A 24,298-nucleotide genomic window follows, 5' to 3' on the forward strand; every position below is an offset into this window, starting at 1 on the left:
TTTCTGGATTCTCAGTTCTGTTCTATTGGTCTATTTGTCTGTTGTTTTATCTAATGTGGTTGTGTAGAAGGTTTTGAGAGTGAGAATTGTGAGGCTTCCTATTTTGTTCGTCTTTAGTAGTGCTTTGCTTGCATGAGGTCTCTTTCTTTTCCATATAAAGTTGGTGATTAGTTTGTCCATCTCTTTTAAAAAATGCTGATGGAATCTGGATCAGGATTGCATTGAATCTATAGATTGCTTTGGGTAGCATTGACATTTTCATGATGTTAAGTCTTCCTATCCATGATATATTATTCCATTTATATAGGTCTCTTTTGATTTCTTTTAGCAGTGTTTTGTAGTTTTCTTTGTATAGGTTATTTTTATCTCCAGGTAGATTTATTCCTAACTTCATCTTTCGGGTGGTTATTGTAAATGGTACTGTTTTTCTGATTTCCTTTTCAGAGCTCTCTTCATTAATATAACGGAATCTGACTGATTTTTGTATGTTGATCTTGTATCCTGCCACTTTGCTGAATCTTTCATTTAGTTCCAATAATTTTCTTGATGAGTCTTTGGGTTTTTCTGTGTATAGGACCATACCATTTGTAAATAGAGGTAGTTTTACTTTTTCTTTACCAATTTGAATGACTTATAATTTCTCTTTCTTGCTTCATTGCTTTAGCTAGGACTTCCAATATAGTATTGAATTGTTGTTGTCAGGTGCCGTCAAGTTGGCTCCAACTCATAGTGACCCCATGTACAATAGAACAAAACACTACTTGGTCCTGTGCCAGCCTCACAGTCCTTGTTGTACCTAAGTCCATCGTTGCAGCCACTGTGTCAGTCTATAGGCATGGTGGTAAAAGCATCCTTGTCTGGTATCCATTCATAAGAGGAATGCTTTCTTTCAGTGTCTCTCCATTAAGAATAACATTAGCTATTGGATTTGTGTATGTGCCTGCTTGACTAATTTCTTTTAGAAAGATCAGCCCAGGACTGGACAGACTCTATGAGACTGAGGTTAAAGATGTCACAAATGTTCAGCTTTTCCAAACTGCTATGCCACTCCATCATCTCTGACATCGACTCCTCCTGCTCCCCTCAGTAATCTCCCTCCTGTTTCATTGTTGTTGTTGTATGCCATCAAGTCGGACCCGACTCATAGCGACCCCTACTTGGATTTCTGAGGCAGTATCTCTATGGAAGTAGATTGCCCAGTCTTCCTTCCGAGGAGTGGCTGGTGGGTTTGAACCGCCAGCCTTCTGGTTAGCAGTTAAGTGCCTTAGGCACTATGCTACCAGAGCTCCTCTCCTCCTGTTTTAAGGTTCTGTATTTCGCTGTAACATCTCACAGAACTCACAGATTCCCAAGGAAATGGCTCATGTGGTGGTGGTGGTGGTGGCTGGCAGGCTGGCAAGTCTTAGGTCTGTAGGTAGGTCTGGAGGATTCTCCCAACTCATGGTTGGAGGGGTTGGTGAGCCCAAATCAGCAGGTCAGATGACAGCTGCTGTCTCAAGTCCAGGGGTGAGATGGTGACAAAGCAAACACAGAAGCAGAGCAACAGAGTGAACTTTCCCAGAACATTCCTATATATACTTTCAAGAAAGCTAAGGGTGGTGACTTGAATCACACCCTCCAGCAAGGCTGGACTCAAGATGCATCCCACCCTAAACAGGCATGTTGTTGTTGTTGTTATGTGCCGTCCTCGAGTCAGACCTGACTCATAGCGACCCCTCCTTGGGTTTCCGAGGCAGTATCACTACGGAAGTAAACAGGCATAGAGACTAAGATTTATAATACATCACAAAATGGAGGATGATAGCTAGAAGGGCCATATTAAGCAATTCACTGCACTGCAGGCCACCCCCTGGCTTTTCTAGCCATTAGCCCTTTCACACTTGAAGGATTAATTTGCCCCTCTCAATCATTTTACCAGTCCCAAAGTCATTAACAGTTTGTCCTAAGGGCGAGGTTACTCAGGTACCAGCCAGCCATTCAGGTCTGCCGCAGGTGTCTATCTGATCTGATCATGTGCTCCAAAACTTGTCTCATCATCACCCTTTCTAGCCTCTGATAAAATTTAACTGAGAGAATATTATTCCCTTGCTCTGAGTCTCTTTTAAGGTATTGGCATAATGTTAGATTTCCCCTGGTGCATAACCCACTTATTCATTCTTTACCTTCAGCTATTATTTTTCCTTCCTTCCATTTGTCATTTATTTTTACCAAACTTTCCCACCTTGGGAAGGGACATCAGGTTCAGCTGCTGTGCCAGTCCAGATTGCTAGTAGCAAGACCAGTCTAGCAAGTGCTTCCTCCTCAGTCCACTCATTTGTGTTGGGTATGGTTACATAGGTACAAAACTAGTGGGCTAACTCGACCATTGGGTAAGGTAGTATTCATTGTCAGCCCCAGTTTTGTCAGATGTGGAGAAAGTACAGTCCGTCCCATAAGGCCCTTGAGTATTCTGGTGTACAGGTTTAGGGGTATAGTTACAGTCTCTTCTTTAGGGATCATCCCTGCCCAGAGGCTGCATCCCAGATTCTGGGACCACAGCTTCTGTCAGGGAGAAAGCAATGTCAGGTGATGTGGGGAAGAGTTGTACTGTGGCACCAGCATCCCCCCCCCCACCCCCTCTTCAGATCTCCCAGAAAAACATAGGAATCTATCCAGTGGTGATCCTCCCTTCAACCGCCCCCCCCCCATATTGAGTGTGAGCACACTAACATGAAGGTGTGTAAACCAGCCCATCAGGGCTTTATCTCCCCACATTTCAGATAACAAATGTTTCAATTGCCCATTCCAATTCTCTTTTCAAACTGTTACTTTGAGGATGGTATGCAACATGGTATGTCCACTTAATATGATGTTTCTTGGCTCATTGCTGCACTCTATGGGCTGTAAAGCGTGTTCCTTGGTTTGAGGAAATATAACTTGGTGGCCCAAATTGGTACAGTATCTTTTGTTCCAATCTTTTAGTGGTGTTTTTGGCATTTGCTCCTGTCACGGGATAAGCAAAGCCTAGTCCAGAGTAAGTATCTATTCCTGCGAGGACCCATTTATAGCCATCTGGAGCCACTGGTGTCATTGGTCCTATATAATGGACTTGCTAGCTGTGTGCAGGGCCTTCCCCCCAGGGAATCTGCCCCATAGCCATCTGTAGCCATCTCTGTCTTTCTTGCTGACAGAGCAGTCCTTACTGGCATTTTGTGCCTCAGAGGGTACAAGGGGGATGTATCTGGATTCAGCCCCTCTGTGCATTGCTGCTGCATTCCCATGTCCACACATTTCATGGACCCTATTGGCCACTTCAAGGGAGCGTGCCAACATGTGCACTTGCTGATTCTAATCGCCTTCCAATCCAGGAAAGGGATTCTTCTTATGGGCATCGACATGGCCTAAGGCACTCTTTGAATTCCCAGGTAATTTTCATAGGTCCATGCCCCATACAGGTGTCTCCTTAATAGTCCAATTTTCCATCGCCTATTTGCCTGACTATATAGCCAGGCCATTGGCCATTGCCCATGAATCAGTAAAAATCCAAACATATGAGCTCTCACCATTGCCCAGTTCTTTCATGACCACATACAGTTCAGTCCATTGAGCTAACTTGTTTTTACCTTCTTCCATCAGGATCTTTCCGTCTGCTGGTCTTAATGCAGCAGCTTTCCATAACAATTGTTGTCCATGTACCCTGGAGCTGCCATCTGTGAACCAAACAGCCTTCTGCTGATCTTCAGAAAGTTGTTCATGGTGCACTGTCCACGTGGCAATGGGTTCTGGCAGCTCCTCAGGTAGTTCCATGGTAGAACCTGTGGGAAAGGAGGCTACCTGCTCATGGATGCAGTGGGTGCCTTCCTGCATTTCTTCAGCTGCTTGTTCTTGTATGAACCATTTCCATTTTATTGGGGAACTATTTGGGGCACCCCCTTCTTTATTAGAATGTTTCTCTGACATCATCCAAGACAATGGGCATTTCAGGTCTAATGGTGATTTTATGTCCTTCTGTCATTGAGGCAGTCTCAATCAATGCCCAGTAGCAGACACATAATTACCTTTCAAATGGTGTGTATTGTGCTGCAGCATCTGGAAACTTTCTAGTCCAGAATCCCAATGGTCATTGTAGGGCACCGTTCTTAAGTTTTTGCCATAAGCTCCAGTCTGCATAAGCACGTGTAGCAGACACCTCCAAAATCATGTCTGAACATGGATGATAAGGGCCTAAAGGCAAGGAAAGTGAGACTGCTTTCTGTATTTCAGATATAGCCTGTTGTTGCTCAGGCCCCCGTTCAAACACAGTTTTCTTCCGAGTGGCTTTATAGATGGGGGCCAGCAATATTCCCAGATGTGGAATATGTGTTCTCTTCAAAATCCAAATAGACATTTAAACATTGGGCTTCCTGCTTAGTCTTAGGGGGTAGGCAGTGACAGCAACTTGTTCTTGATTGCCTGTGGAATGTCATGAGTGGCTTCTGTCCAAGTTATTCCCAAGAATTTCACCATTTGGGCAGGGCCCTTGATTTTTGCTGGATTTATTAACCAGCATCTATTGATCATGTGGGTCACCACTGTTTTCAAATCTGCCCTAGCCTGTTCTTCTGTATTTGATATTAATGTAATATCGTCAATGTAATGTATTACCATACTTGAAATCTGCACCAAGTCCAAGTCTTTTCTAACCAAACCATGACCAACCAAAAACAAACAAACAAACAAACTCATTGCTGTTGGCTCCGACTCATAGCGACCCCACCTTGGGCTTCCAAAGCTATATCACTGCTGTCAATTGATTTGACTCATAGCAACCCCTCCTTGGGTTTCCGAAGTGTGAAGTGTTCGTTACCTCTATGGAAGTAGATTGCCTAATCTTCTTCCCTAGGAGTGGCTGGTGGGTTTGAACCTCCATCCTTCTGGTTAGCAGTCATATGCCTTAGGCACTATACCACCAGAGCTCTCTTGGCCACATAGAGGCTGTTATACAGAGAATTTGTCAGCACCAATACTCCAGCCTTTACCATGTCTTTAATCAAAGCGATAATTTCCTTTTGTCCACCAGATATCCTATACTGTTTCAAGTTAACAACCTGAGTGGCTTGAGCACATCCAATGGTTCCCATTTAGCATGTCTAATCAATACTGGAGAGCTCTGGTGCATAGTGCCTAAGGCACTTGACTGCTAAACAAAAGGCTGGCGATTCAAACCCACCAGCCACTCCTCCAAAGGAAGGTTGGGGCAATCTACTTCCATAGTGATACCACCTGGGAAACCCAAGGAGGGGTCGCCTGGGAAACCCAAGGAGGGGTCGCCTGGGAAACCCAAGGAGGGGTCGCCTGGGAAACCCAAGGAGGAGTCGCTATGAGCTGGCCAACTCCAAGGCAAATAACAATAACATCAATACTGGCCTAAGGGCAGACTTACATGCCTTCAGTTTTACAATATCAGGTAGAGGGAGAGTTCTCCAATTAGACATAATCTCCATACTAAAAATACATGCAGGTAAAGGAGATGAAACTTCTTCATACAAAATCTGTTTAAATCTTCCAGTTCTCATCCAAACTTTCACCTTAGTCCCATTAGCTGTTGCATCCCCATATCCCCCTAATCTAACCTTAGGCCTTTTCAACATTTCATTGACAGGTTTTGGGAAGATAGTACTTTGGGGTTCTGTGTCCAGGAGTCCCAAGAAGGTCTCTTCCTCACCCCCAGACCATTTTACCCACACATCTGCTTATGGCCTAGGGTCCCCTGCTGAGGGCTGGACTGGAAGACCCTGGCCCCCTCATCAGTCTCTATCTTCATCAACTAGCTGAGCCTCTGTTTCAACTAGTCCCAGGTGGGACTTCCCATTATTAAATTCCACCCAACTGGAGTGAATAGAAGGAACTTGTTTAAGCCTCCTTAAGGTTGGCGAACCAGCAGGAGTTTGCATTGGTCCACCCAACCTCCTGTAGTGCTGCATTAGCACCTTTGTTTCAACTCCTTCAGTGTCGCCATATTCATCCTGTTCCTTAGTAACCATGGAAACATCTCTGACCTGCTAAGTTCTTTCCCCATTGCCCTGTCCCATTCTCCTATTAATCACTCTTATGTTTCTTGCATCTGTAAGACCCAAGCAGGGAAGTTGTGCCAGTAGACCTGACATGGCTTCTCAGATTGTTGCTTTATTTTGCAGTAGCAAGGTTACATGGGTGCCCATTTAGAAGGGGCTCCCTTGATTACCATATCTGCCATTACCTGTGTAAGGGGCATACTCATTGGGTGAATATCCTGATTACCATAAAGTCATTCCAGCATGGCTTGCATAAGCAACACATTAGCTGTTTCCTCTGGAGTGTTCCAGGGGGTATGTAGAAGGGGAGAAGGGCAATTTCCCTTCTTAGGATACATGAACCTGGCTGCAAATTTTAACCAGTCCAACAGGCTGACTGCCCCCTCTGGGTTAACCTGTCCTGTAAATGGATCTTGGATCAACATTGTGCCTATTCTATAGTGAGTTGTGGGTCTTGCATCAACCCAAACATGCTCTTCCATTCTGTAGCACTCAAAACTAAAGACACTTCCCCTAAATTAGTCACTCTCGATCCATTTTAGTAAAGGTTGCTCAGGAAGCTGACCATAATGATCTACCAGCTGAAGCAGCTCTTTTATACTACACCCTCTGCTTTCAATAGTTTCTTGGTCTTGCCCGTTCCTTTCCCGGACTCCCTTCCTGGTGACCAGAGGTTGTACGGGTACTGCCTGTTGCTCTGATTCAATTTTTCCTTTCGGGGTAAGCCCTGAGACTAGTTGTCATAGCTCTGGTTGGACTAGATCTGAGCTTGAGTCAGTGCTACATGCCGCCCCCGTGTTATTTTTTTCCCTGCCATTGCAGCTATGACTGCAACCAAGGACTTATAAGTATTGCCCTTTCCTTATCACTGTGTATTTCCATATGCATGCAACTAGCCAGTTCCTCAGGAGTTAGATCCACCTCTCCTATATCCTATGAATAGCTTTTGTCTTGGGTGTTGGTGTTTTTCATCCCATCCAGAAACCAAAGGTTTCTTACTCTGTTGTTTATCTCCTTTTTCCCAAAACCACATATTCCACTGAGTCTGGGTTGTTGCACTGAACCTGACCTTCTGACACCAACTGTGTGAATAATTTCTTTTAGAAAGATTAGCACAAGGCCGGTCCCTATGAGACGGAGGTTAAAGATGTCCCAAATGTCCAATTTTTCCAAACTGCTGTGCCACTCCATCATCAACTCCTCCTCCTCTCCTCAGTAATCTCCCTCCTGGTTTGGAGGTCCCTATTTCTCTCTAACATCTCACAGAACTCACAAACTCCCAAGGAAATGCTCATGTGGTGGTGGTGGAGGCTTGTAGGCTAGCAGGCTGACAAGTCCCAGGTCTGTGGTTAGGTCTAGAGGATTGACCCAACTCACATGGTTGCAAGGGTTGGCAAACCTGAATCTGCAGGTTAGATGACAGCTGCTGTCTCCCATCCAGGGGTGAGATGATGATAAACCAAACCCAGAACCAGAGCAAGAGAGCACACTTACCCAGAACATTCCTAAATATACCTCAAGGAAGCTAAGGGCGGTGACTTGAATTACACTCTCCAGCAAGGTGTGGAACTCAAGATACATCCCACCATAAACAGGCATAAACCAAACCAAACTCACTGGATTCCACTCAAGGGCAGTGAGTTTGGTTTGATTTATGCCTGTTTAGAATGGGATGTATTTTGAGTCCCAACTTCCTGGGGGTGTGACTCAAGTCACCACCCTTAATTTCCCTGAAGGTATATCTAAACAGGCAGAGAGAATAGGATTTGCAGTACATCACAAAATGGATAAAGATTTCATATTATTTGATTCAACAATCAACCCCAATGGAAGCAGCAGTCAAGAAATCACACAACATATTGCACTGGGCAAATCTGCTGCAAAAAAAAATCTCTTTAAAGTGCTGAAGAGCAAGGATGTCTCTTTGAATACTAAGGTGCACCTAACCCAAGCCATGGTATTTTCAGTCACCTCACGCATGTGAGAGCTGGGCAATGAATAAGGAAAACTGAAGAAGAGTTAATGCTTTTGGGTTGTGGTGTTAGCACAGAATACTAAAAGTACCATGGACTGTCAGAAGAAGGAACAAATCTGTCCCAGAAAAAGTGCAGCCAGAATGCTCCTTGGAAGCCAGAATGGCCAGACTTCATCTTACCTACTTTGGTCATGTTGTCAGAAGGTTCCATTCCCTGGAGAAGGATATCATACTTCGTAAAGTGGAGGGTCAACAAAAAAGAGGAATGCCTTCAATGAGGTGAATTGATACAGTGACTGCAACAATGGGCTCAGGAATAGCAAGGATTGTGAGGCTGGCACAGGTCTGCTGTTGACTCAGATCAGACTCATAGCGACCCCTCCTTGGGTTTCCGAGGTGGTATCACTATGGAAGTAGATTACCCAACCTTCCTTCCGAGGAGTGGCTGGTGGGTTTGAACCGCCAGCCTTCTGGTTAGCAGTCAAATAAATGCCTTAGGGACTATGCCACCAGAGCTCCTAAACAGGCATAGAGACTAGGATTTATAATAATACATTACAAAATGGAGGACGATGGCTAGAAGTCCATATGAAGCAATTCACTGTTCTGCAGTGCTCTTAATTATGTTGAAGGATTTCTCTTCTATTTTGGTTAGCATTTTTATCGGGAATTGGTATTGGATTTTGTGGCATGCCTTTTCTGCATTGATTGATGTGATCATGATTTTTTTTCCTTTGTTTTATTTATGTGGTGGAGCATGTTGATTGTTTTCCAATGCTGAACCATCCTTGTTTACCTAGTATCAACCCTACTTGGTCATGATGTATTAATTTTTTGATATGTTGTTGGATTCTATTTGCTAGGAATTTTTTGACAGTTTTTGCTTCTATATTCATGAGAAATATTGGTCTATAATTTTCTTTTTCGTGATGTCTTTGCTATGACAGTTATGCTTACTTCATAAAATGAATTGGGGTGTATTCCCTCTTCTGTATTCTGGAATAGGTCGAGTAGAATTGGGGTCAGCTGTTCTCTTAATGTTTTGGTAGAATACACCAGTGAAGCCATCTGGGCCAGTACTTTTTTTTTTTTGTTGTTGGTAGCTCTTTTAATAACCTGTTCAATTTCTTCTTTTGCTTTGGATTCATTCAGATCTTCTGCCTCAGTCTGTGCTAGTTTAGATAGGTAGTGTTTTTTCTAGAAATATGTCCAAGTCTTCTAGATTTTCAAATTTGTTGGAGGACAGTTCATAGTATCTTGTTATTATCCTTTATTTCAGTTAGTTCTATTGAAATGTAGCCCATTTAAGTTCTTATTTGTGTTATTTGCATCTTCTCCTTTTCCTTTGTTAGATTTACTGGTGGTTTGTTGATTTTTATTAATCTTTTCAAAGAACCAAAGAACCATCTTCTAGGCTTATAGATTCTATTGTGTTCTGTTTATTTCTGCTTGAATCTTTATTGTCCCTTTTGTTTTGGTGACTGTAGGCTTATTTTACTGTTCTTTTTCTAATTGTTGGAGATGTTAGGTTAAGGTGTTACTTTTGGTTCTTTTTGCTTTTTTTGATGTGTGCATTCATTACTATAAATTACCCTCTTAGTACAGCTTTTACTGTGTCCCAAAGATTTTGGTATGTTGTGCTTTCACTCTCATTTGACTCAAATTTTTTTATTTCATTTTTTATTTCTTCTACTACTCATCAGTTTTTAAGGAGGATGTTACTCAGTTTCCATGTATTTAATTTTTTTCCTTGATTTTCCTATTGTTATTTCTAATTTTATAGCATTGTGATCTGAGAAGATGCTTTGCAGTATTTCAGTGTTTTTAAGTTTATTGAACTTACTTTGTGGCCTAACATGGTCTGTACCAGAGAATGTTCCATGTATGCTGGAAAAGACTGTATATTATGCTATTGTTGAATGAAGTGTTCTATACATAGCTATAAGGTCAAATTGGTTGATTGTGTTGCTTAGTTCTTCTGTGTTGTTTTTGAGTTTCTAATTCTATCTTTTACTAAAAGTGGTGTATTTAATTCTATTACTATTATTGTGGAGTAGTCTCTTTCATTACTCTGTTAAAGTTTGGTTTATGTATTTTTGGACTCTCTCATTGGGGGCATAGATATTTATTATGGTTGTGTGCCTTGTTCCATTGACGATTTTATCATTATGTAATATTCTTTCTTGTTTCATATACTGGTTTTTGTCTTAATATGTATTTTATCAGAAATTAATATTGCCACTCCTGATCTTATATGATACATTTTTTTCCTAACCTTTGATTTTTAATTTATTTTTGTCTTTGTGTCTATGGTCTATCACAGATAGCATATTAGTGGGTCATGTTTTCTTATCCATTCTGCAGCTTGCTTTCTCTTGACTGGTGCATTTAATCCATTTATATTCAGTGTAATTATCAATAAGTATGAATTTATTGCCAGCTCTTCTGGTAGCACAGAACCTAGGGCATTTGACTGCTAACCAGAAGGCTGGTGGTTCAAACCCACCAGCCGCTCCTTGGAAGGAAGGTTGGGCAATGCACTTCCATAGTGATATTGTCTCGGAAGCCCAAGGAGGGGTCACTGTGAGTTGGGTTTGACTCAATGGCAGTGAGTTTGGTTTTAGGAGCTCTGGTAGCATAGTGCCTAAGGCACTTGACTGCTAACCAGAAGGCTGGCGGTTCAAACCCACCAGCCACTCCTCAAAAGGAAGGTTGGGCAATCTACTTCCGTAGTGATACAGCCTCGGAAACCCAGGGAGGAGGGGTCACTGTGAGTCAGGTCCAACTCAATGGCACATAACAACTAAAAACAACATGAATTTATTGCTGTCATTTTATTTTGTATGTGTGTGTGTGTGTGTTTTGTGGTGTTGCTGATTTCTTTATTCCATATAATTTTCTGTACTGTGCTCATTTCTGGATTTTCTTATTTTATTAGTTGCTATTGTTTTAGTGTTTATTAAATATTTATGACTTTCCTCTTTTATATTTTGATGAGAAGTCTTATCCATTTTCTTGGAGGTTATCCTATAATTTATTATTTTCTTCCCAACTGTAATACAGTGTATCTTGAAATTATCTTGAGTTCCACTCCCTTTGGAAGTTTGGTGACTATCCCCTCTTTTTGCTTGATAGTTGTCATTGTTTACAAATTGTTGTCTCTGGTTCCCTGTTTTCAGTCTTGTAGGTTTATTTTACCTTGGATACTTCTGTATCTGGGTTGGTTTCTGGGTGATGTTGTCATGTATGTTAATCTTAGATTATTGTGTGCCATTGTTGCTGTTTTCTCCAAAGGACTTTTTTATTTTATTTATTTTTGTTAGCATCTCTTACATGGTTGGACTGGTTTTTACAAATTCCCTTAATTTCTGTTTATCTGTAAGTGTCCTTAGTTTGCTATCAGATTTGAGGGACAATTTTGCTGAATATACAATTCTTTGGTAATTATTTTCTTTCCGGGTTTTATATATATCATCCCATTGCCATCTCACTTGGATGCTTTCTGCTAAGAAATCAGAGCTTAGTGTTATTGATTGCCCTTTGTAGGTAACTTTTTGTTTTCCCAAACTGCTTTCAGGATTTTTTCTTTGTCTTTGGTTTTAGAAAGTTTGATTATAAGGTACCATGGTGATTTTCTTTTGGGGTCTATTCTGTTTAGGTTCGTTGAGCTTCTTGAAGGCATACCTTCTGTAGTGGTTATGTTTGTGTGTCAGGTTGGCTAGGCCTGGTTGAGTGGTTGGGCAGCTGGTGGTAGTTAATCCCCTTGATGAGACTGGCAATCATCTCCATGGTGGGATCTACCACAAACAGCTGAGTAACTGCTTTGGCTATGTGCTCTGTTTCCCAAATATAAGCAGCAGCTTTGGGAATGATCTTTAGCTTATGGCATGCTTGGACCCTGCACATAGCCATGTCGTTGCTCAGCAGCCTGCCATGCTCTGCTGACCTTGAGACTTACAATGGACTTGAATTAATGGCCTGCTGTGTGGTTTGGTAACAACAGGACGGTGCCTTTTTACTTGTCAACCTTGGGCTTGTAGCCTCAGCAACCAGAAGCTGTCTGAGTGAAGAAACGCCTCTAGCTGCAGTGGGCCAGGAGCAGGAGGCAGAGCTGGACCCCAAGGTTGAGGGGCTTTCACTCAGCCTCTAGAGCTTGGCACTTTGAACTTGAACTTAGAGCCTCCCGTACTGTAAGAGAATAAACTCCTGTTTGTTAAGGCCATCCCATTTGTGGTATTTTCCTGTCAGAGCAGCACTAGGTAACCAGAACACCTTCTCACTTTTTATCATATTAGGCAAGGTCTCTAGCAACAAATCTTTGACAGCTTTCTTGGTGCTTTTTTTGTCTCTGCCTATTCTGGAGTCCAGTCACATGTACGTTATTCCTTTTTATTGTGTTTCACATAAATCTTAGTGTTTCTTCATTTTTTCTTGTTCTTTTTTCTGATTGTTCCACTAACAAAGTAGTATCGAGAGATTTGTCTTCAGTCTCACTAATTCTGTCTTCCGTATATTCAGTTGTGCTCCTTTGCCCTTTCAATGTGTTACCTATTTCTGAAATCTTAGTGTTAACCTTCCGGATTTCTATTTACTATTTTCGTATAGTTTCTGATTTTTATTTTATTTTATCAGTTTGTCCTGTATTTTTTTCCTGAATTCTTCTAGGGTCTTGTTGTCTTTCTTCTTACTGATTTTGTCAGTGTTTTCTTTGATCTTTCTCTCAGTTTTATTAAAGGTACCTAAATATAATTGTCCTGAATTCCTTATAAGGTAGTTCCAATACTAGTTTTTTCTTAGGAAGGTTTTCTCGTTCTGTATTTTGGTCCCTTGTTTGTACTACTTTATCTTGTTTCTTTATTTGAACAGAAATTGTCTCTTGTCTCCTTAATCTTGTCATGCCTTTCCTTTTTGTCTTGTCTTCGTCATGTAATGCTGTTGTATTTGTATTTAATTGATGATTGTATGTTGGTGTGTTTTGCCCAGGTTTTTTTTTTTTTTTTTTTTTTTGAGGTTGGGCTTTATTTTCTATTGCTGTATCTGACCAAGGGGGGACTGGTATTCTACTGTATGCATTGGTTTGACAGCACTTAGGCACTCACCACCTGTTTCCTGGTGCGTGTGATAAAGAATAAGAATGTATACACAGTTCAGTGTTTGCTGTTCATATATATCAGTTGAAGGCAAGTTAGGCTTGTGTTGGCCACTGTCTATCATTGATCAGTTGGTACAGATGCAGTTGGGGTTTCTTGCCCATTGTGTGAGGCTGTAGGACATGAGAATGTGCTTGGGTTGTGTAGGCACAGTTGCTGACTTGCACCAGGTGGGATTAAAATAAAAATACAACAAAAAATAAGAAAACAAAAAATACAAACAGCACAACAAAAAAGAAAATAATAAAGAAAAGAAGAAAAACAAACAACTACAAATGAATAAATGAAAAGAAAAAAAAGGGAAAGTCAAAAAGAAAAAACTGGGCATGAAGGAAGAAAACAAGAGAAAGAGAATATTAAAGAAAAATTAAGAAACATGCAAAAAGAAAAACAAGTATATAAAAAAGGGGGAATAGCAGAAAAAAAAAAAAAAAGGAAACAAAAGAAAATGAAAATCAGGGAAGGGAGAGAAAAGAAAGGAGAAAACTGGTGGTGTTCCTGATGGCCTAGCTGGCAGTAGGGTATTGGGCAACTGGTAGCGGAAGAGTTCCTACTGGTCCAGAGGGCAGCTGAGGCAAGGTGCCTGGATGAAGAAGAGTTCCTGCCAGCCCTAAAAACAGCTGGGGGCATGGTGCCTTGTCCCAGATGTAGTTCTTGCTGGTACAGATGATGGCTGGAGATAGGGCACCTGGTCCTAAAGGAGTTCCTGCCAGCCCAAAAGGCAGCTGTGGGGAGGGCATCTGGTCCCAGAACATGTTTCAGCCTGCCCAGAAGATAGCTGGGGCAGGCAGGGTGCATGGTCCAAGATAGAATTCCTACCAGTCTCAAAAGTAGTTGGGGTTGGTAGATAGCCACACTTCTGGTCACTTAGGAGGGCATGGGGAATAAGGGGCATATTGCATCTTTCCCGCGCCACTCCTGGTGTAGGTGTCTGTGCAGTCTTCAGCAAGCAGAGCCTATAAGGGGTTGCTACCCTGATCAGAATGCTGCTTAGAAAAATTCAAAATGGCCCTGCCATCAGGCCAATTGATAGTTCACAGCCCCATTTCTCTCCTTGTTCACTGTTTCCATTCAGTTTCTTCATCTAGTTAGTCTTTGACCCACTTCTTTATCCTTTGAAGTTCAAAGTCCAAGGATTGTCATCTGTATCTATTTCATTTAGTTTCTTGTTTATTTGTTGCAGAGGTTCTTGGTAGCTTGTGTGCCTCTTCTGCCATCTCCATTTGCCTTTTCTTGTGTTTTTAGATGAGTGAGGTAATATCTTATGAGTCCTTTAGTAATTGACTTATTTCATTCACCATATCTTCACGCTCCGTCTATATTGTAGTATGCGTCAAGACTTCATTTCTCCTACTGTTTGAGCAGTATTCCATTATATGTGTGTACCACATAGTATTTTTCCATCCATCTGTTGATGGGCATTTATGTTGTTTCTACCTTTTGGCTATTGTGAATAATATGCTACAATGAACATAAGTGTACAAGTTTCTTTTTAAGTTTCTGCTTTCAAGTCTTTTGGGTATATACTTAGAAGTGGAATTGCTGGGTCACATGATAGTTCTATTTTTAGTATTTTGAGGAACTACATACTGTTTTCTACAATGGTTGTATCATTTTGCATTCCCACCAGCAGTAGATGAGGATTCCAATTTTCCCACATCCTCCCCAATATTGTTCTTTTCTGGTTTTTTAATCTTAGCAATCCTGGTGGGAGTGAAATACTATCTCCGTGTGGTTTTGATTTGCATCTCTCTGATGGCTAAAGACACTAAACATCTTTTTATGCATTTGGTGGCCATTTGAATGTCCTCTTTGGTGAAATGGCTATTAAAGTTTTTTTAATCCATTTTATGATTGGGTTCTTTGTTTCTTTGTTGTTAAGTTATCAAGCTTTTATATATGTTTTGGTTATTAGATTCGTATTGGATATATGGTTTCCAAAGATACTGTCCCAGTTGGTAGTTTGTCTCTTCACTTTTTGGTAAAGTGATTTTATGAACAAAAGTTTTTAATTTTTATGAGGTCACATTTATTTTGTCTTTAGCTGTTTGTGGTTTTGTTATTATATTAGATGATCCATTGTTAAAAGGTAGGCTTGAAAACATTGTCCCTGCTTATTCTTCTAAAGGAGCTCTGGTGGTGTAGTGCCTAAGGCATTTGACTGCTAACCAGAAGGCTGGCGGTTCAAACCCACCAGCCATTCCTCGGAAGGAAGATTGGGCAATCTACTTCCATAGTGATACTGCCTCAGAAACCCAAGGAGGGGTCGCTATGAGTCAGATCTGACTCAATGGTTTGTTTTTTGGTATTCTAAGAATTTTATGGTTTTGGTTTGCACATTTAGGTCCATAATTCATTTTGAATTTGTTTTTGTGTATGGTGTGTGACATGGATCTTCCTGTTTCATTTTTCTGCATGTGAAAATTCAGTTTTCTAGCACCATATACTCCTTTTTCATTTCCTCCTGCTTCATTCTAAGTCTGGCTTCCATCTTCATTGCTCACCTGAAGCAGTCACCACGTGTATGTATATCTGACGGGCACTGCGCTCTGCATCTCTCCTGGCCTCTCAGAAGCATTTGACTTTATTGAGTTCTATGTAAATGCACACCGCCCTGAGTTTCTCTCACTTTGTTCTCATTTTCCTCTTGCCTTTAGGCACCTCTTTTCTCATTTCTTTTGCAGGCTTATCTTCATTTGCCTGGCCTTTCAAAATGTCAAGTTGTTCAGGGTTCTGCCTTTGGCTCCCTTCTCTTACACTTTATTCTCTCTATAGGCATCTCGTACACCCCTATACCTCATGTTCTCACTGACTTCAGAATATACATTTCTTTGCACATAGGCTCCAGGCTTGTGTATCCAGCTACCTCCAGACTCTTAGCCTGAGCCATCTTCATGTACCTCCTGCTCAACACCAGGGACTGGAGCTGCTGAGCTTTCTCCGCAGCCTTTGGTCCTCATCAGGACCTATAAAGAAGTGTTGCCATCCATCCAGCTCCACAAACCAGAGACCTAGGAACTATTCTTGAAACTTGACTTCCACAATCCCATCCTTCTGCTGGTGATTTGTAGCACTGGAAGCACTCACTCATCTATGCTAAGAAATTTGGAAGACAGCTACTTGCTGATCAACTGGAAGAGATCCATATTTGTGCCCATTCCAAAGAAAGGTTATCCAACAGAATGCAGAAATTATCAAATAATATCCTTAATATCAGAGGCAAGTAAAATTTTGCTGAAGTTAATTTTAAAATGTTTAGAATAGTACATCAACAGGGAACTGCCAGAAATTCAAGCCAGATTCAGAAGACACAGAACAAATGCTATCATTGCAATGTTAGATGGATCTTAGCTGAAAGCAGAGAATACCAAAAACGATGTTTACCTGTATGCAAAGGCATGCGGCTGTGTGGATCATAAATTATTGATAACATTGCAAAGAATGGTGAGCACTTAATTGTGCTCATATGGAATCTGTACACGGACCAACATGAGCAGTGTTTCGTTCTGTTATACACAGAGTTGCTATGAGTCAGAATCGATGTGATGGCACCTAATAACAAGTTTGTTTTGTTGCTAATGCTTTTGTTATCATATCTAAGAAACCACTGCCTCATTATGAAAAGAACAAGGGGATACTGTGTAATTTGAAACCATGAAAGGCATGTGTCATGGTTGTATCCTTTCACCGTATTTATTCAGTCTGTGTGCTGAGCAAATAATCTGATAAGCTGAACTATATGAAGAAGATTGCAGCATCAGGATTAAAGGAAGACTCATTAACAACCTGAGATATGCAGATGACACAACCCCGTTTGCTGAAAGTGAAAAGGATTCAGAGCATTTACTGATGAAGATTAAACATTACAGCCTTCAATATGGATTACAGATGAACATAAAGAAAATAAAAATCCTCACAACTGTACCAATAATGAACTTCATGATAAATGCAGAAAAGATTGAAGTTGTCAAAGATTTACGTTTACTTGGATCCACAGTCAATGCCCATGGAAGCAGCAAAGAAATCGAATGAACTATTACTACATTGGGCACATGTGCTGCAAAGGACCTCTTTAAAGTGTTTAAGAGCAAAGATGTGACTTTGAAGGCTAAGGTGTATCTGACCCAAGCCATGGTATTTTCAGTTGCATGGGAAAGCTGAAAAAGGAATAAGGAAAACCAAAGAACTGATATATTTGAATATGGTGTTAGTGAAGAATATTGAATGTACCATGGATGGCCAGAAGAACTAACAAATCTGTTTTGGAAGAAGTGCAGCCATAATGCTCCTTAGAAGCGAGAATGGCCAGACCATGTCTCACCTACTTGGTTATGTTGTCAGAAAGGACTAGTCCCTGGAGAAGGATATCACGTTCGGTAACGTGAGAGAAGACCCTCAGTGAGATGGATTGACACAGGGACTGCAGTGATGGGCTGAAGCATAGCAAGGATTGTGAAGATAGCACAGGACCAGGCAGTGTTTCATTTTGTTGTACATGGGGTTACTGTGAGTGGGAATCAGCTCAATGACGCCTAACAACAAGAATTTATTTTGTTGCTTATGCTTTTGTTATCATATCTAAGAAACCATTTCTTCATTATGAAGATTTATGCCTATGTTTTCTTCTAAGAATTTTATATTTTTAGGTTGTACATTTATTGTGTGAGGTAGGGATCTAACTTGATTCTTTTACATGTGGAAATCCAGTTGTCCCCAGCACCATTTGTTGAAAAGACTGTTCTCTGTCCTTTGAATTGTCTTTGGTGTCTTTTGTCATAAAAATCAATTGAACTGTAAATGTCAGGGGTTTATTCCTGGACTCTCAATTCCATTGCACTGATCTATATGTCTGCTTTGTTTTCTTCTTAAAACTCATTAATTTTAAGAGAATAATGACCAAATATGCTTTTGTGACCCATTGTTTTTTAACTTGTTTCATTATTTTCTCTATTTGGTTTCAGTAGCTTCTCTCTTTCTACAGTAATCTCACTTCTGTATAATGCCATCTGTAGAGGGAGTAGCAGGTGGGAGAGAAATAAAATCCTCCTTTTTTTGTTGGGATGATGTTCCCACCTTCCAAGTACTGCTCTGAACACAGCAGGAAGTCTTTTCAATGGCAATGATGGCATGAAATGAAGAAAATAAAGTGATTAAAGAAGCTTATGGTTCAAAGACTGTATCTTTTTCAGATTGGAGATGTGGTAACATGAAAATATGTTAAGCTAATGGTTATGAATTTTTACTTTGAGACAGTAGGCATGTCATACCCATCAAAAAATGATTCTTTTCGGTTATACGTCTTTATAGAGTTCCTGAGTTGGAAGTAGAAGAAGAAACTCAAGTTCATGAGATGACCTTAGATGAGTGGAAAAACCTTCAAGAACAGACCAGACCAAAGCCTGAGTTTAACATCCGGAAACCTGAATCCACTGTTCCTTCCAAAGCAGTGGTGATTCACAAGTCAAAATATAAAGATGATGTAAGCATTAAGTTTTGTATCTACCAGTAATCTTTTTTATTTACCTTACTGGAAACAAAATGGACCTTTCCACTTCTGTTTCGAGAATGGAACATTAGTAGTTGGTATCCTGGTTTCTACTTGAGTAAGCTAAGATTGTGTATGTTTAGCTTTACTGTATCTTTATTGGTCATTAAGAAAAAGTTGAAATTTGATCTATTGACACATTAAGTAGAAAATAGTTATGGTGACAGTAGATTTTCTGCTCACCCGGTATGTGTGCTGAAACTGTACAAATACTGTGTATTAATTGCATTTCATTTCTGTCTCTTAAATGAGAGGTTGCAGAATGTTTCCTGTCCAGTGTCACTTCAAAGGATAACTACTTTGCATTTGCAGGATTAGACTACCTTCATTCTAATTCCTAGTAAGAGCATGTAATAAGGAATTGGGAGTAGCTGATCATTTTAAACTGTTTGGGATACTCCACTCTGTGAAGCTATTCTCATTTTAATTCAGCAGCTTTGCTCTCACTGCATAACTACAGAAAACTGCAGAGCAGAAGCCAATGAGGAGCGTGGCAGCATAAGCAGGCACTGTTGAAATAACCTGCCCTCCTATGGGGTAGGCCATGGATTTCCTCTGTGTCAGAGGCTTATTTTTCATCATTTGCTTTCAGCTTTTTTTTTTGGATGTCCCAGCTTTGAAGGAGGATGTCTCAGAAGAATTTATTGGCATCCATTGATAAGAATAACCAGTGATTCATTTAATCACATCCTCTTTAAGTTATTGAACTTAAGGGTACAGTGAAGCATTCTGATTTTAGTATTTAGAATTTGGGTCATTCATTCAGATACTTACCTTGATACCAGTCCCTGTGTAGATGGTGGTGGTGAGCAAGCAGCCCTTCCTCTGTGCTAGATATTATTGATTTCATTTTTGAAATTCAGAATTTTATAGTGTGTAGATTTCCCATTTAACTCTGGTTATTGGTGTTCTTGTCATTGATCATACAGGACTCCCCTCAACTCCACCCTTTTTGTTCTGGTCAGTTCAAGCTCTTAGAGGCCTCAGCAATAAGTTTTGAGCTGCTCCACTAGATATGACTTTTTGTGTAGACATAGGAGGCCAAATCCTTCTTCTCTTGGAGAATTCTGTGAGGTTTTTTACAAGCCCATCAACTAGCTGGGTTGGTACTTTTCCTGTCTACTTTCTCTGTTCTTTTTGTTCTGGGGCATTGTAAATAAACCTTTGCCTAAAGCAAATGCACTGTCAGAATGTGAAATGTGCAGCTGACATGTTAGGTAAAAATAGCAGCAGATCTTCCTTAATCCACACCAGATCCATCCTCCCTGGCTCCAGAATTCTCCCGGAATATTTGAAGCAGCTGGGTTAGCTGAGTCATTGAGCTTGGTCTCAGGAAAGGACACATCGTTGGTCCTTGTTAATCTTATGGCATTGAAGATTTTAGCCAGGAACTCTTCTTAAAGTAACATAAACCAAATGTTGGAGTCACTAGTTTACTTTATTCTGGGTACCCTGGAGACAGAAGCATGAGAATAACACCTCGTCTGTCTGGAGCACTGTTGATTGGGAAGTAAGGTCCTAACAGGGCCTTTGTGAAATGAGCTGGGCCATAAAGCACTTTGCCTGGAGATACACAGTGCTGTGCACATAAGCCAAGAATCTGACTGTTGGTCCACCCATCATCTCATTGCCCTGTCCCTTCTCACAGTGGGAGGGCGATCTGCTGTACAGCTGACTTAACCAACCACTTCCTCACTGATGCACACTGACAATTTTTTTTTTTTTTTTTTTTTTAACAAAGTGGTAGTAATTTTGGATTCTTAAATTTTGTGGTTTTCTTTTTACTTGAGTGCCAGGGCTCCTAAATAGTTCTTCCCTTCATCCTTTTTGCTTCAAGAGCCCACCTACATATTGTTTTACTTGAATCTGAAACCTTGAAGGGGGAGAGGGGAAAAGAATGTTAAACATGCAACCTGTAATGAGTACCTGTCTGAAAGGGGTTGATGTGCTTATGGAGGTATGATTCCATTTCCTGGGCTCATTGTAGGAAGGTTCCTCCTGGTAGCACTTTGGAGATTCTCCTCTGCGATCATTGGTGTATTTTCTTTTCTGTAGGTATATGATTTACTTAAAGTTGAGGGTTGTTTGTTTATCCATTATTGTGATTTGATAAACCAAATCAAATTTGAGTGAGCTTTTTTAACATAATTTTTTCTTAATAAGAAATACTTTAACTTTTGACAGTAGAATGTGCTTTCTCTAAAAGTTTAAATCAAGCATTTTAAAAAACCAGCTTGATTTCTTTGTGCAACACTGGTAACAGCCCTCAAATATCCATAGTTTGTGTTTTACCATTTCCTCATACTTCTGGGTAGAACTGTTTATCATAAGTCATGCAGTTTTTAACACATAGTATTTGTACAGCAGAGTCCCTGGGTGGTGCTAACAGTTAATGCACTCAGCTGCTAGCTGAAAGGTTGGAGGTTGGAGTGCACCCCGAGGTGCCTCAGAAGAAAGGCCTGGTGATCTCCTTCTGAAAAGTGAGTTCTTGAAACTCCTGTGGAGCACAGGTCCACCCTGACACACAGGGGTTGCCATGAATTGGAGTCGACGGCAACAGGTTTTTTTTATAATAGTACTCATATGGAAAGTAGTGCTTGCACCAAGTTCTGTTCTAAGAAAATGGCTACTACTTTATTGATCAAAGTTGTTATGAACAAATAAAATAGAAAATAGGTAGAAATTAAAACTTTTTGTTGTTGTTGTTGTTATGTGCCGTTGAGTCGGCCCCGACTCATAGCGACCCCTTTTTGGGTTTCTGAGGCGGTATCACTACAGAAGTAGATTGCCCAACCTTCCTTCTGAGGAGTGGCTGGTGGGTTTGAACCGCCAGCCTTCTGGTTAGCAGTCAAGTGCCTTAGGTACTACACTATCAGGGCTCCCTTAAACTTTTTAATCTCAGCAAAGTACTTTGATCATTTTATTTTGATTGCTCTTAGTCATGTCAGTCTTATGCCTTAACATGCTAAATTGATAGAAATTTGGTTTCACTTGAAATAATAGTAAGTTCAAAGATGTTTGGTTGAGATTATAATTGCAAGAATATGTGACTACTAAATGTATAAAATTCATACGTCCTGACCCTGCAGCCCCAGGCACCCTTGGATACATTCCAGTAGTGCCTCCTTCTAGCGCTTGATGTTCCTTTAGCCCCTGCACAGCTTATCTGAGCTGGTGTTGATGGAGGCAGCTGTGTGTATTTGTGTGTTTCAGATGGTAAAGGATGACTATGAGGATGATTCCCATGTTTTCCGGAAAGCAGCCAATGACATCACGTCCCAGCTGGAGATTAATTTTGGTAACCTCCCTCGTCCCGGCCGTGGAGCCAGAGGTGGCACACGGGGAGGCCGGGGAAGGATCAGAAGGGCAGAGACCTACAGACCCCGAGCAGAAGTGGTGGTAGGTGCCTGCTTCCGACATGTTGTTGTTGTTGTTATTTGCCATCGAGTCGGCCCCGACTCCTAGCGACCCCTCCTTGGGTTTCCAAGGCAGTTATCACTACGGAAGTAGGATTGCCCAACCTTCCTTCCGAGGAGTGGCTGGTGGATTTGAACCGCCAGCCTCCTGGTTAGCAGTCAAGTGCCTTAGGCACTATGCTACCAGAGCTCCGACATACTGGATGTTTTTCTGAGAGCAGTGAAAGGATGAGGAGGCCATGGGCCTACAAAGTCTAACTTTGGAGGTTAGCAGGTTCTGCAGTTGATTCTTCCATCTGGTGTGCATATCTGATTTTGGGGTTTGGGGAGCGTCTTCAGGATCAGGAACTTGCATAGGATGAAGACCATTCTGCAGCACTGGCCTCCAGGGAGGTCCATTGTCTGTAGAAAAGCACTTTGCCCATGGCAGACAGGACCCCATGCTTGGGATCAAATCACATCACCTGACAGTTGCTTACCGTATAGTTTGTGTCCCCCCATGCCTGTGTCCCTTGTAATGCCAGCTTATGATGCTTTCAGGGCAAAGACAGATTGCTTCCCAAGGCTTCAAGGCCCTTTGTAATCAGCCCTCACCCCCTGGCCTTAGCACCTCGCCAGTCTCCCCTTCTCACTTACACTATTCTTGCCCACTCCTCAGCGACTTCAGGCAAGTGTGTGCCTTACCCCACAGGGCTTTGCAAGGGCTAGTCTTTTTCCTACCTCTTGGCCTGCTTAAAATTAGATCAGATCTTCTAACACATTTTCTCAGAGAAGAGATCTTTGATCATATTTCCCTCCAATCCAGGTCAGGGCCTGTGAGCAAAGGATTTTATTCTTTTTTTTGCTTCAAAGAATGCTTGCTTTTGTTACTCATACATTTCTCCTTATAACTGTGTTCTCATTGGTGTGAGTAGTGGTGTCTGCATTTGCTCATTATTTTGCCTGGGCTTCACTGGGGTCAGCAGTGCCTTCAGGCCTGCCTCTTGGGCAGGTTGCAGTGTTGCAGGATCTGTATTCTCTGTTCATCCACTGAGGCTCATCTTAGGGAGAACCTCCTCCCAGAAGACCAGGCAGCCCATGATGCCTGTTGCCACCACATTGCCCTAGATGTCTTGCTATGGCCCACCAACTTCCAGGACATCTGTGACTGAAGATATCTCATTGTAACTTCCTCAGTTTGCTTCTCTCCCTCACTCTTGGAGCTTCCCAAGGCAGCAACTGTGTGTTCATCCTTCTTGCCCAGCGCCCAGCATAAACATTCTGTGTATTACAAGAAAGAAGAGCCAGGTGCAAAATGAATCACTCAGAAAGGATGGGTGGGAAGAAGGGAGGTGGGCAGCTGCCAAACTTGTGTGCAGGGTGGAAGTCACTCTGGCCACTTCTGTCACTCTTCTGCAGGGTCACAGTCACATTGGGGCAAGAACTGGAGGGCACCCTCCCTTCTCTGTTCTGCGTTCCTCTTGCTGCCACAGTGGGACAGGAGGGTGTCTGTCATCCTCCTTACGTGGGTCCATGCAGCACTTGGCCTGCGGTTCACATGCATGACATTCCTCTGCACCAGGGACCCTGCCTCTCCTGGGTCACCTGGATGAGATCGGGTGTCACAACCAGCAGTATCTGCTCAAATGCCAGCCAGGTGGGGAATGTCTAACATGACAGTTGATTTCAAAACTTTTCTTTTCTAGATGCAAGATGTTGCTCCAAACCCAGATGACCCTGAAGACTTTCCTGCTCTTGTTTGAAAGATCCCTGTTTCCCTGGCAACTTCAGACAGCATCAGCATACCTGCAAAGAGATTTTCCTTGCTGTGGGAAGAGTATCTCTAAGAACAATAGATGTTGCTTTTTCCCCGTGTAGTGTGAATATGTTGCACTTTTTTGGTTTGGGGGTGTGGTGCCGACATTTCTCCAGGTACTCAGGAGCAAGCAATTCTGTCAGGGGCTTAGGTAGTCTGGCACTTTTCTAAGAAGGTGAAGAATGGTGATCTTTTTATTTAAGGAATTACAAATGAAATTCAAAAATAATGTTTAAAATGTATACATAGAGATTGTAGTGACTCTTCCACAAAAGCCTGGCAACTAAAGTTAAGTTGTAAAATATGATTAATTATTGAGACTACTTGGTAAATTGTACAGATAATCTGAAGGCTGAGTCCTTAAGTATTAAAAACAAGGGGGGTA

At 41.5% G+C, this 24,298-nt stretch overlaps 1 protein-coding gene across 1 annotated transcript in view; it reads left to right on the top strand.

Annotated features, from left to right (window-relative positions):
- Positions 1-23,860, top strand: part of HABP4 (hyaluronan binding protein 4) — a 91,192-nt gene extending 67,332 nt beyond the window's left edge. The window contains exons 6-8 of the mRNA XM_007939861.1: positions 18,465-18,636; positions 21,916-22,101; positions 23,804-23,860. Coding sequence (XP_007938052.1) covers positions 18,465-18,636; positions 21,916-22,101; positions 23,804-23,860 — 415 coding nt within the window. The remainder of the gene's footprint in view (positions 1-18,464; positions 18,637-21,915; positions 22,102-23,803) is intronic.
- Positions 23,861-24,298: the final 438 nt, after the last annotated feature.

The sequence above is a fragment of the Orycteropus afer genome, unplaced genomic scaffold, assembly GCF_000298275.1.
Source record: "Orycteropus afer afer isolate SDZICR_OR568_19922 unplaced genomic scaffold, OryAfe1.0 scaffold00005, whole genome shotgun sequence".
NCBI lineage: Eukaryota > Metazoa > Chordata > Mammalia > Tubulidentata > Orycteropodidae > Orycteropus > Orycteropus afer.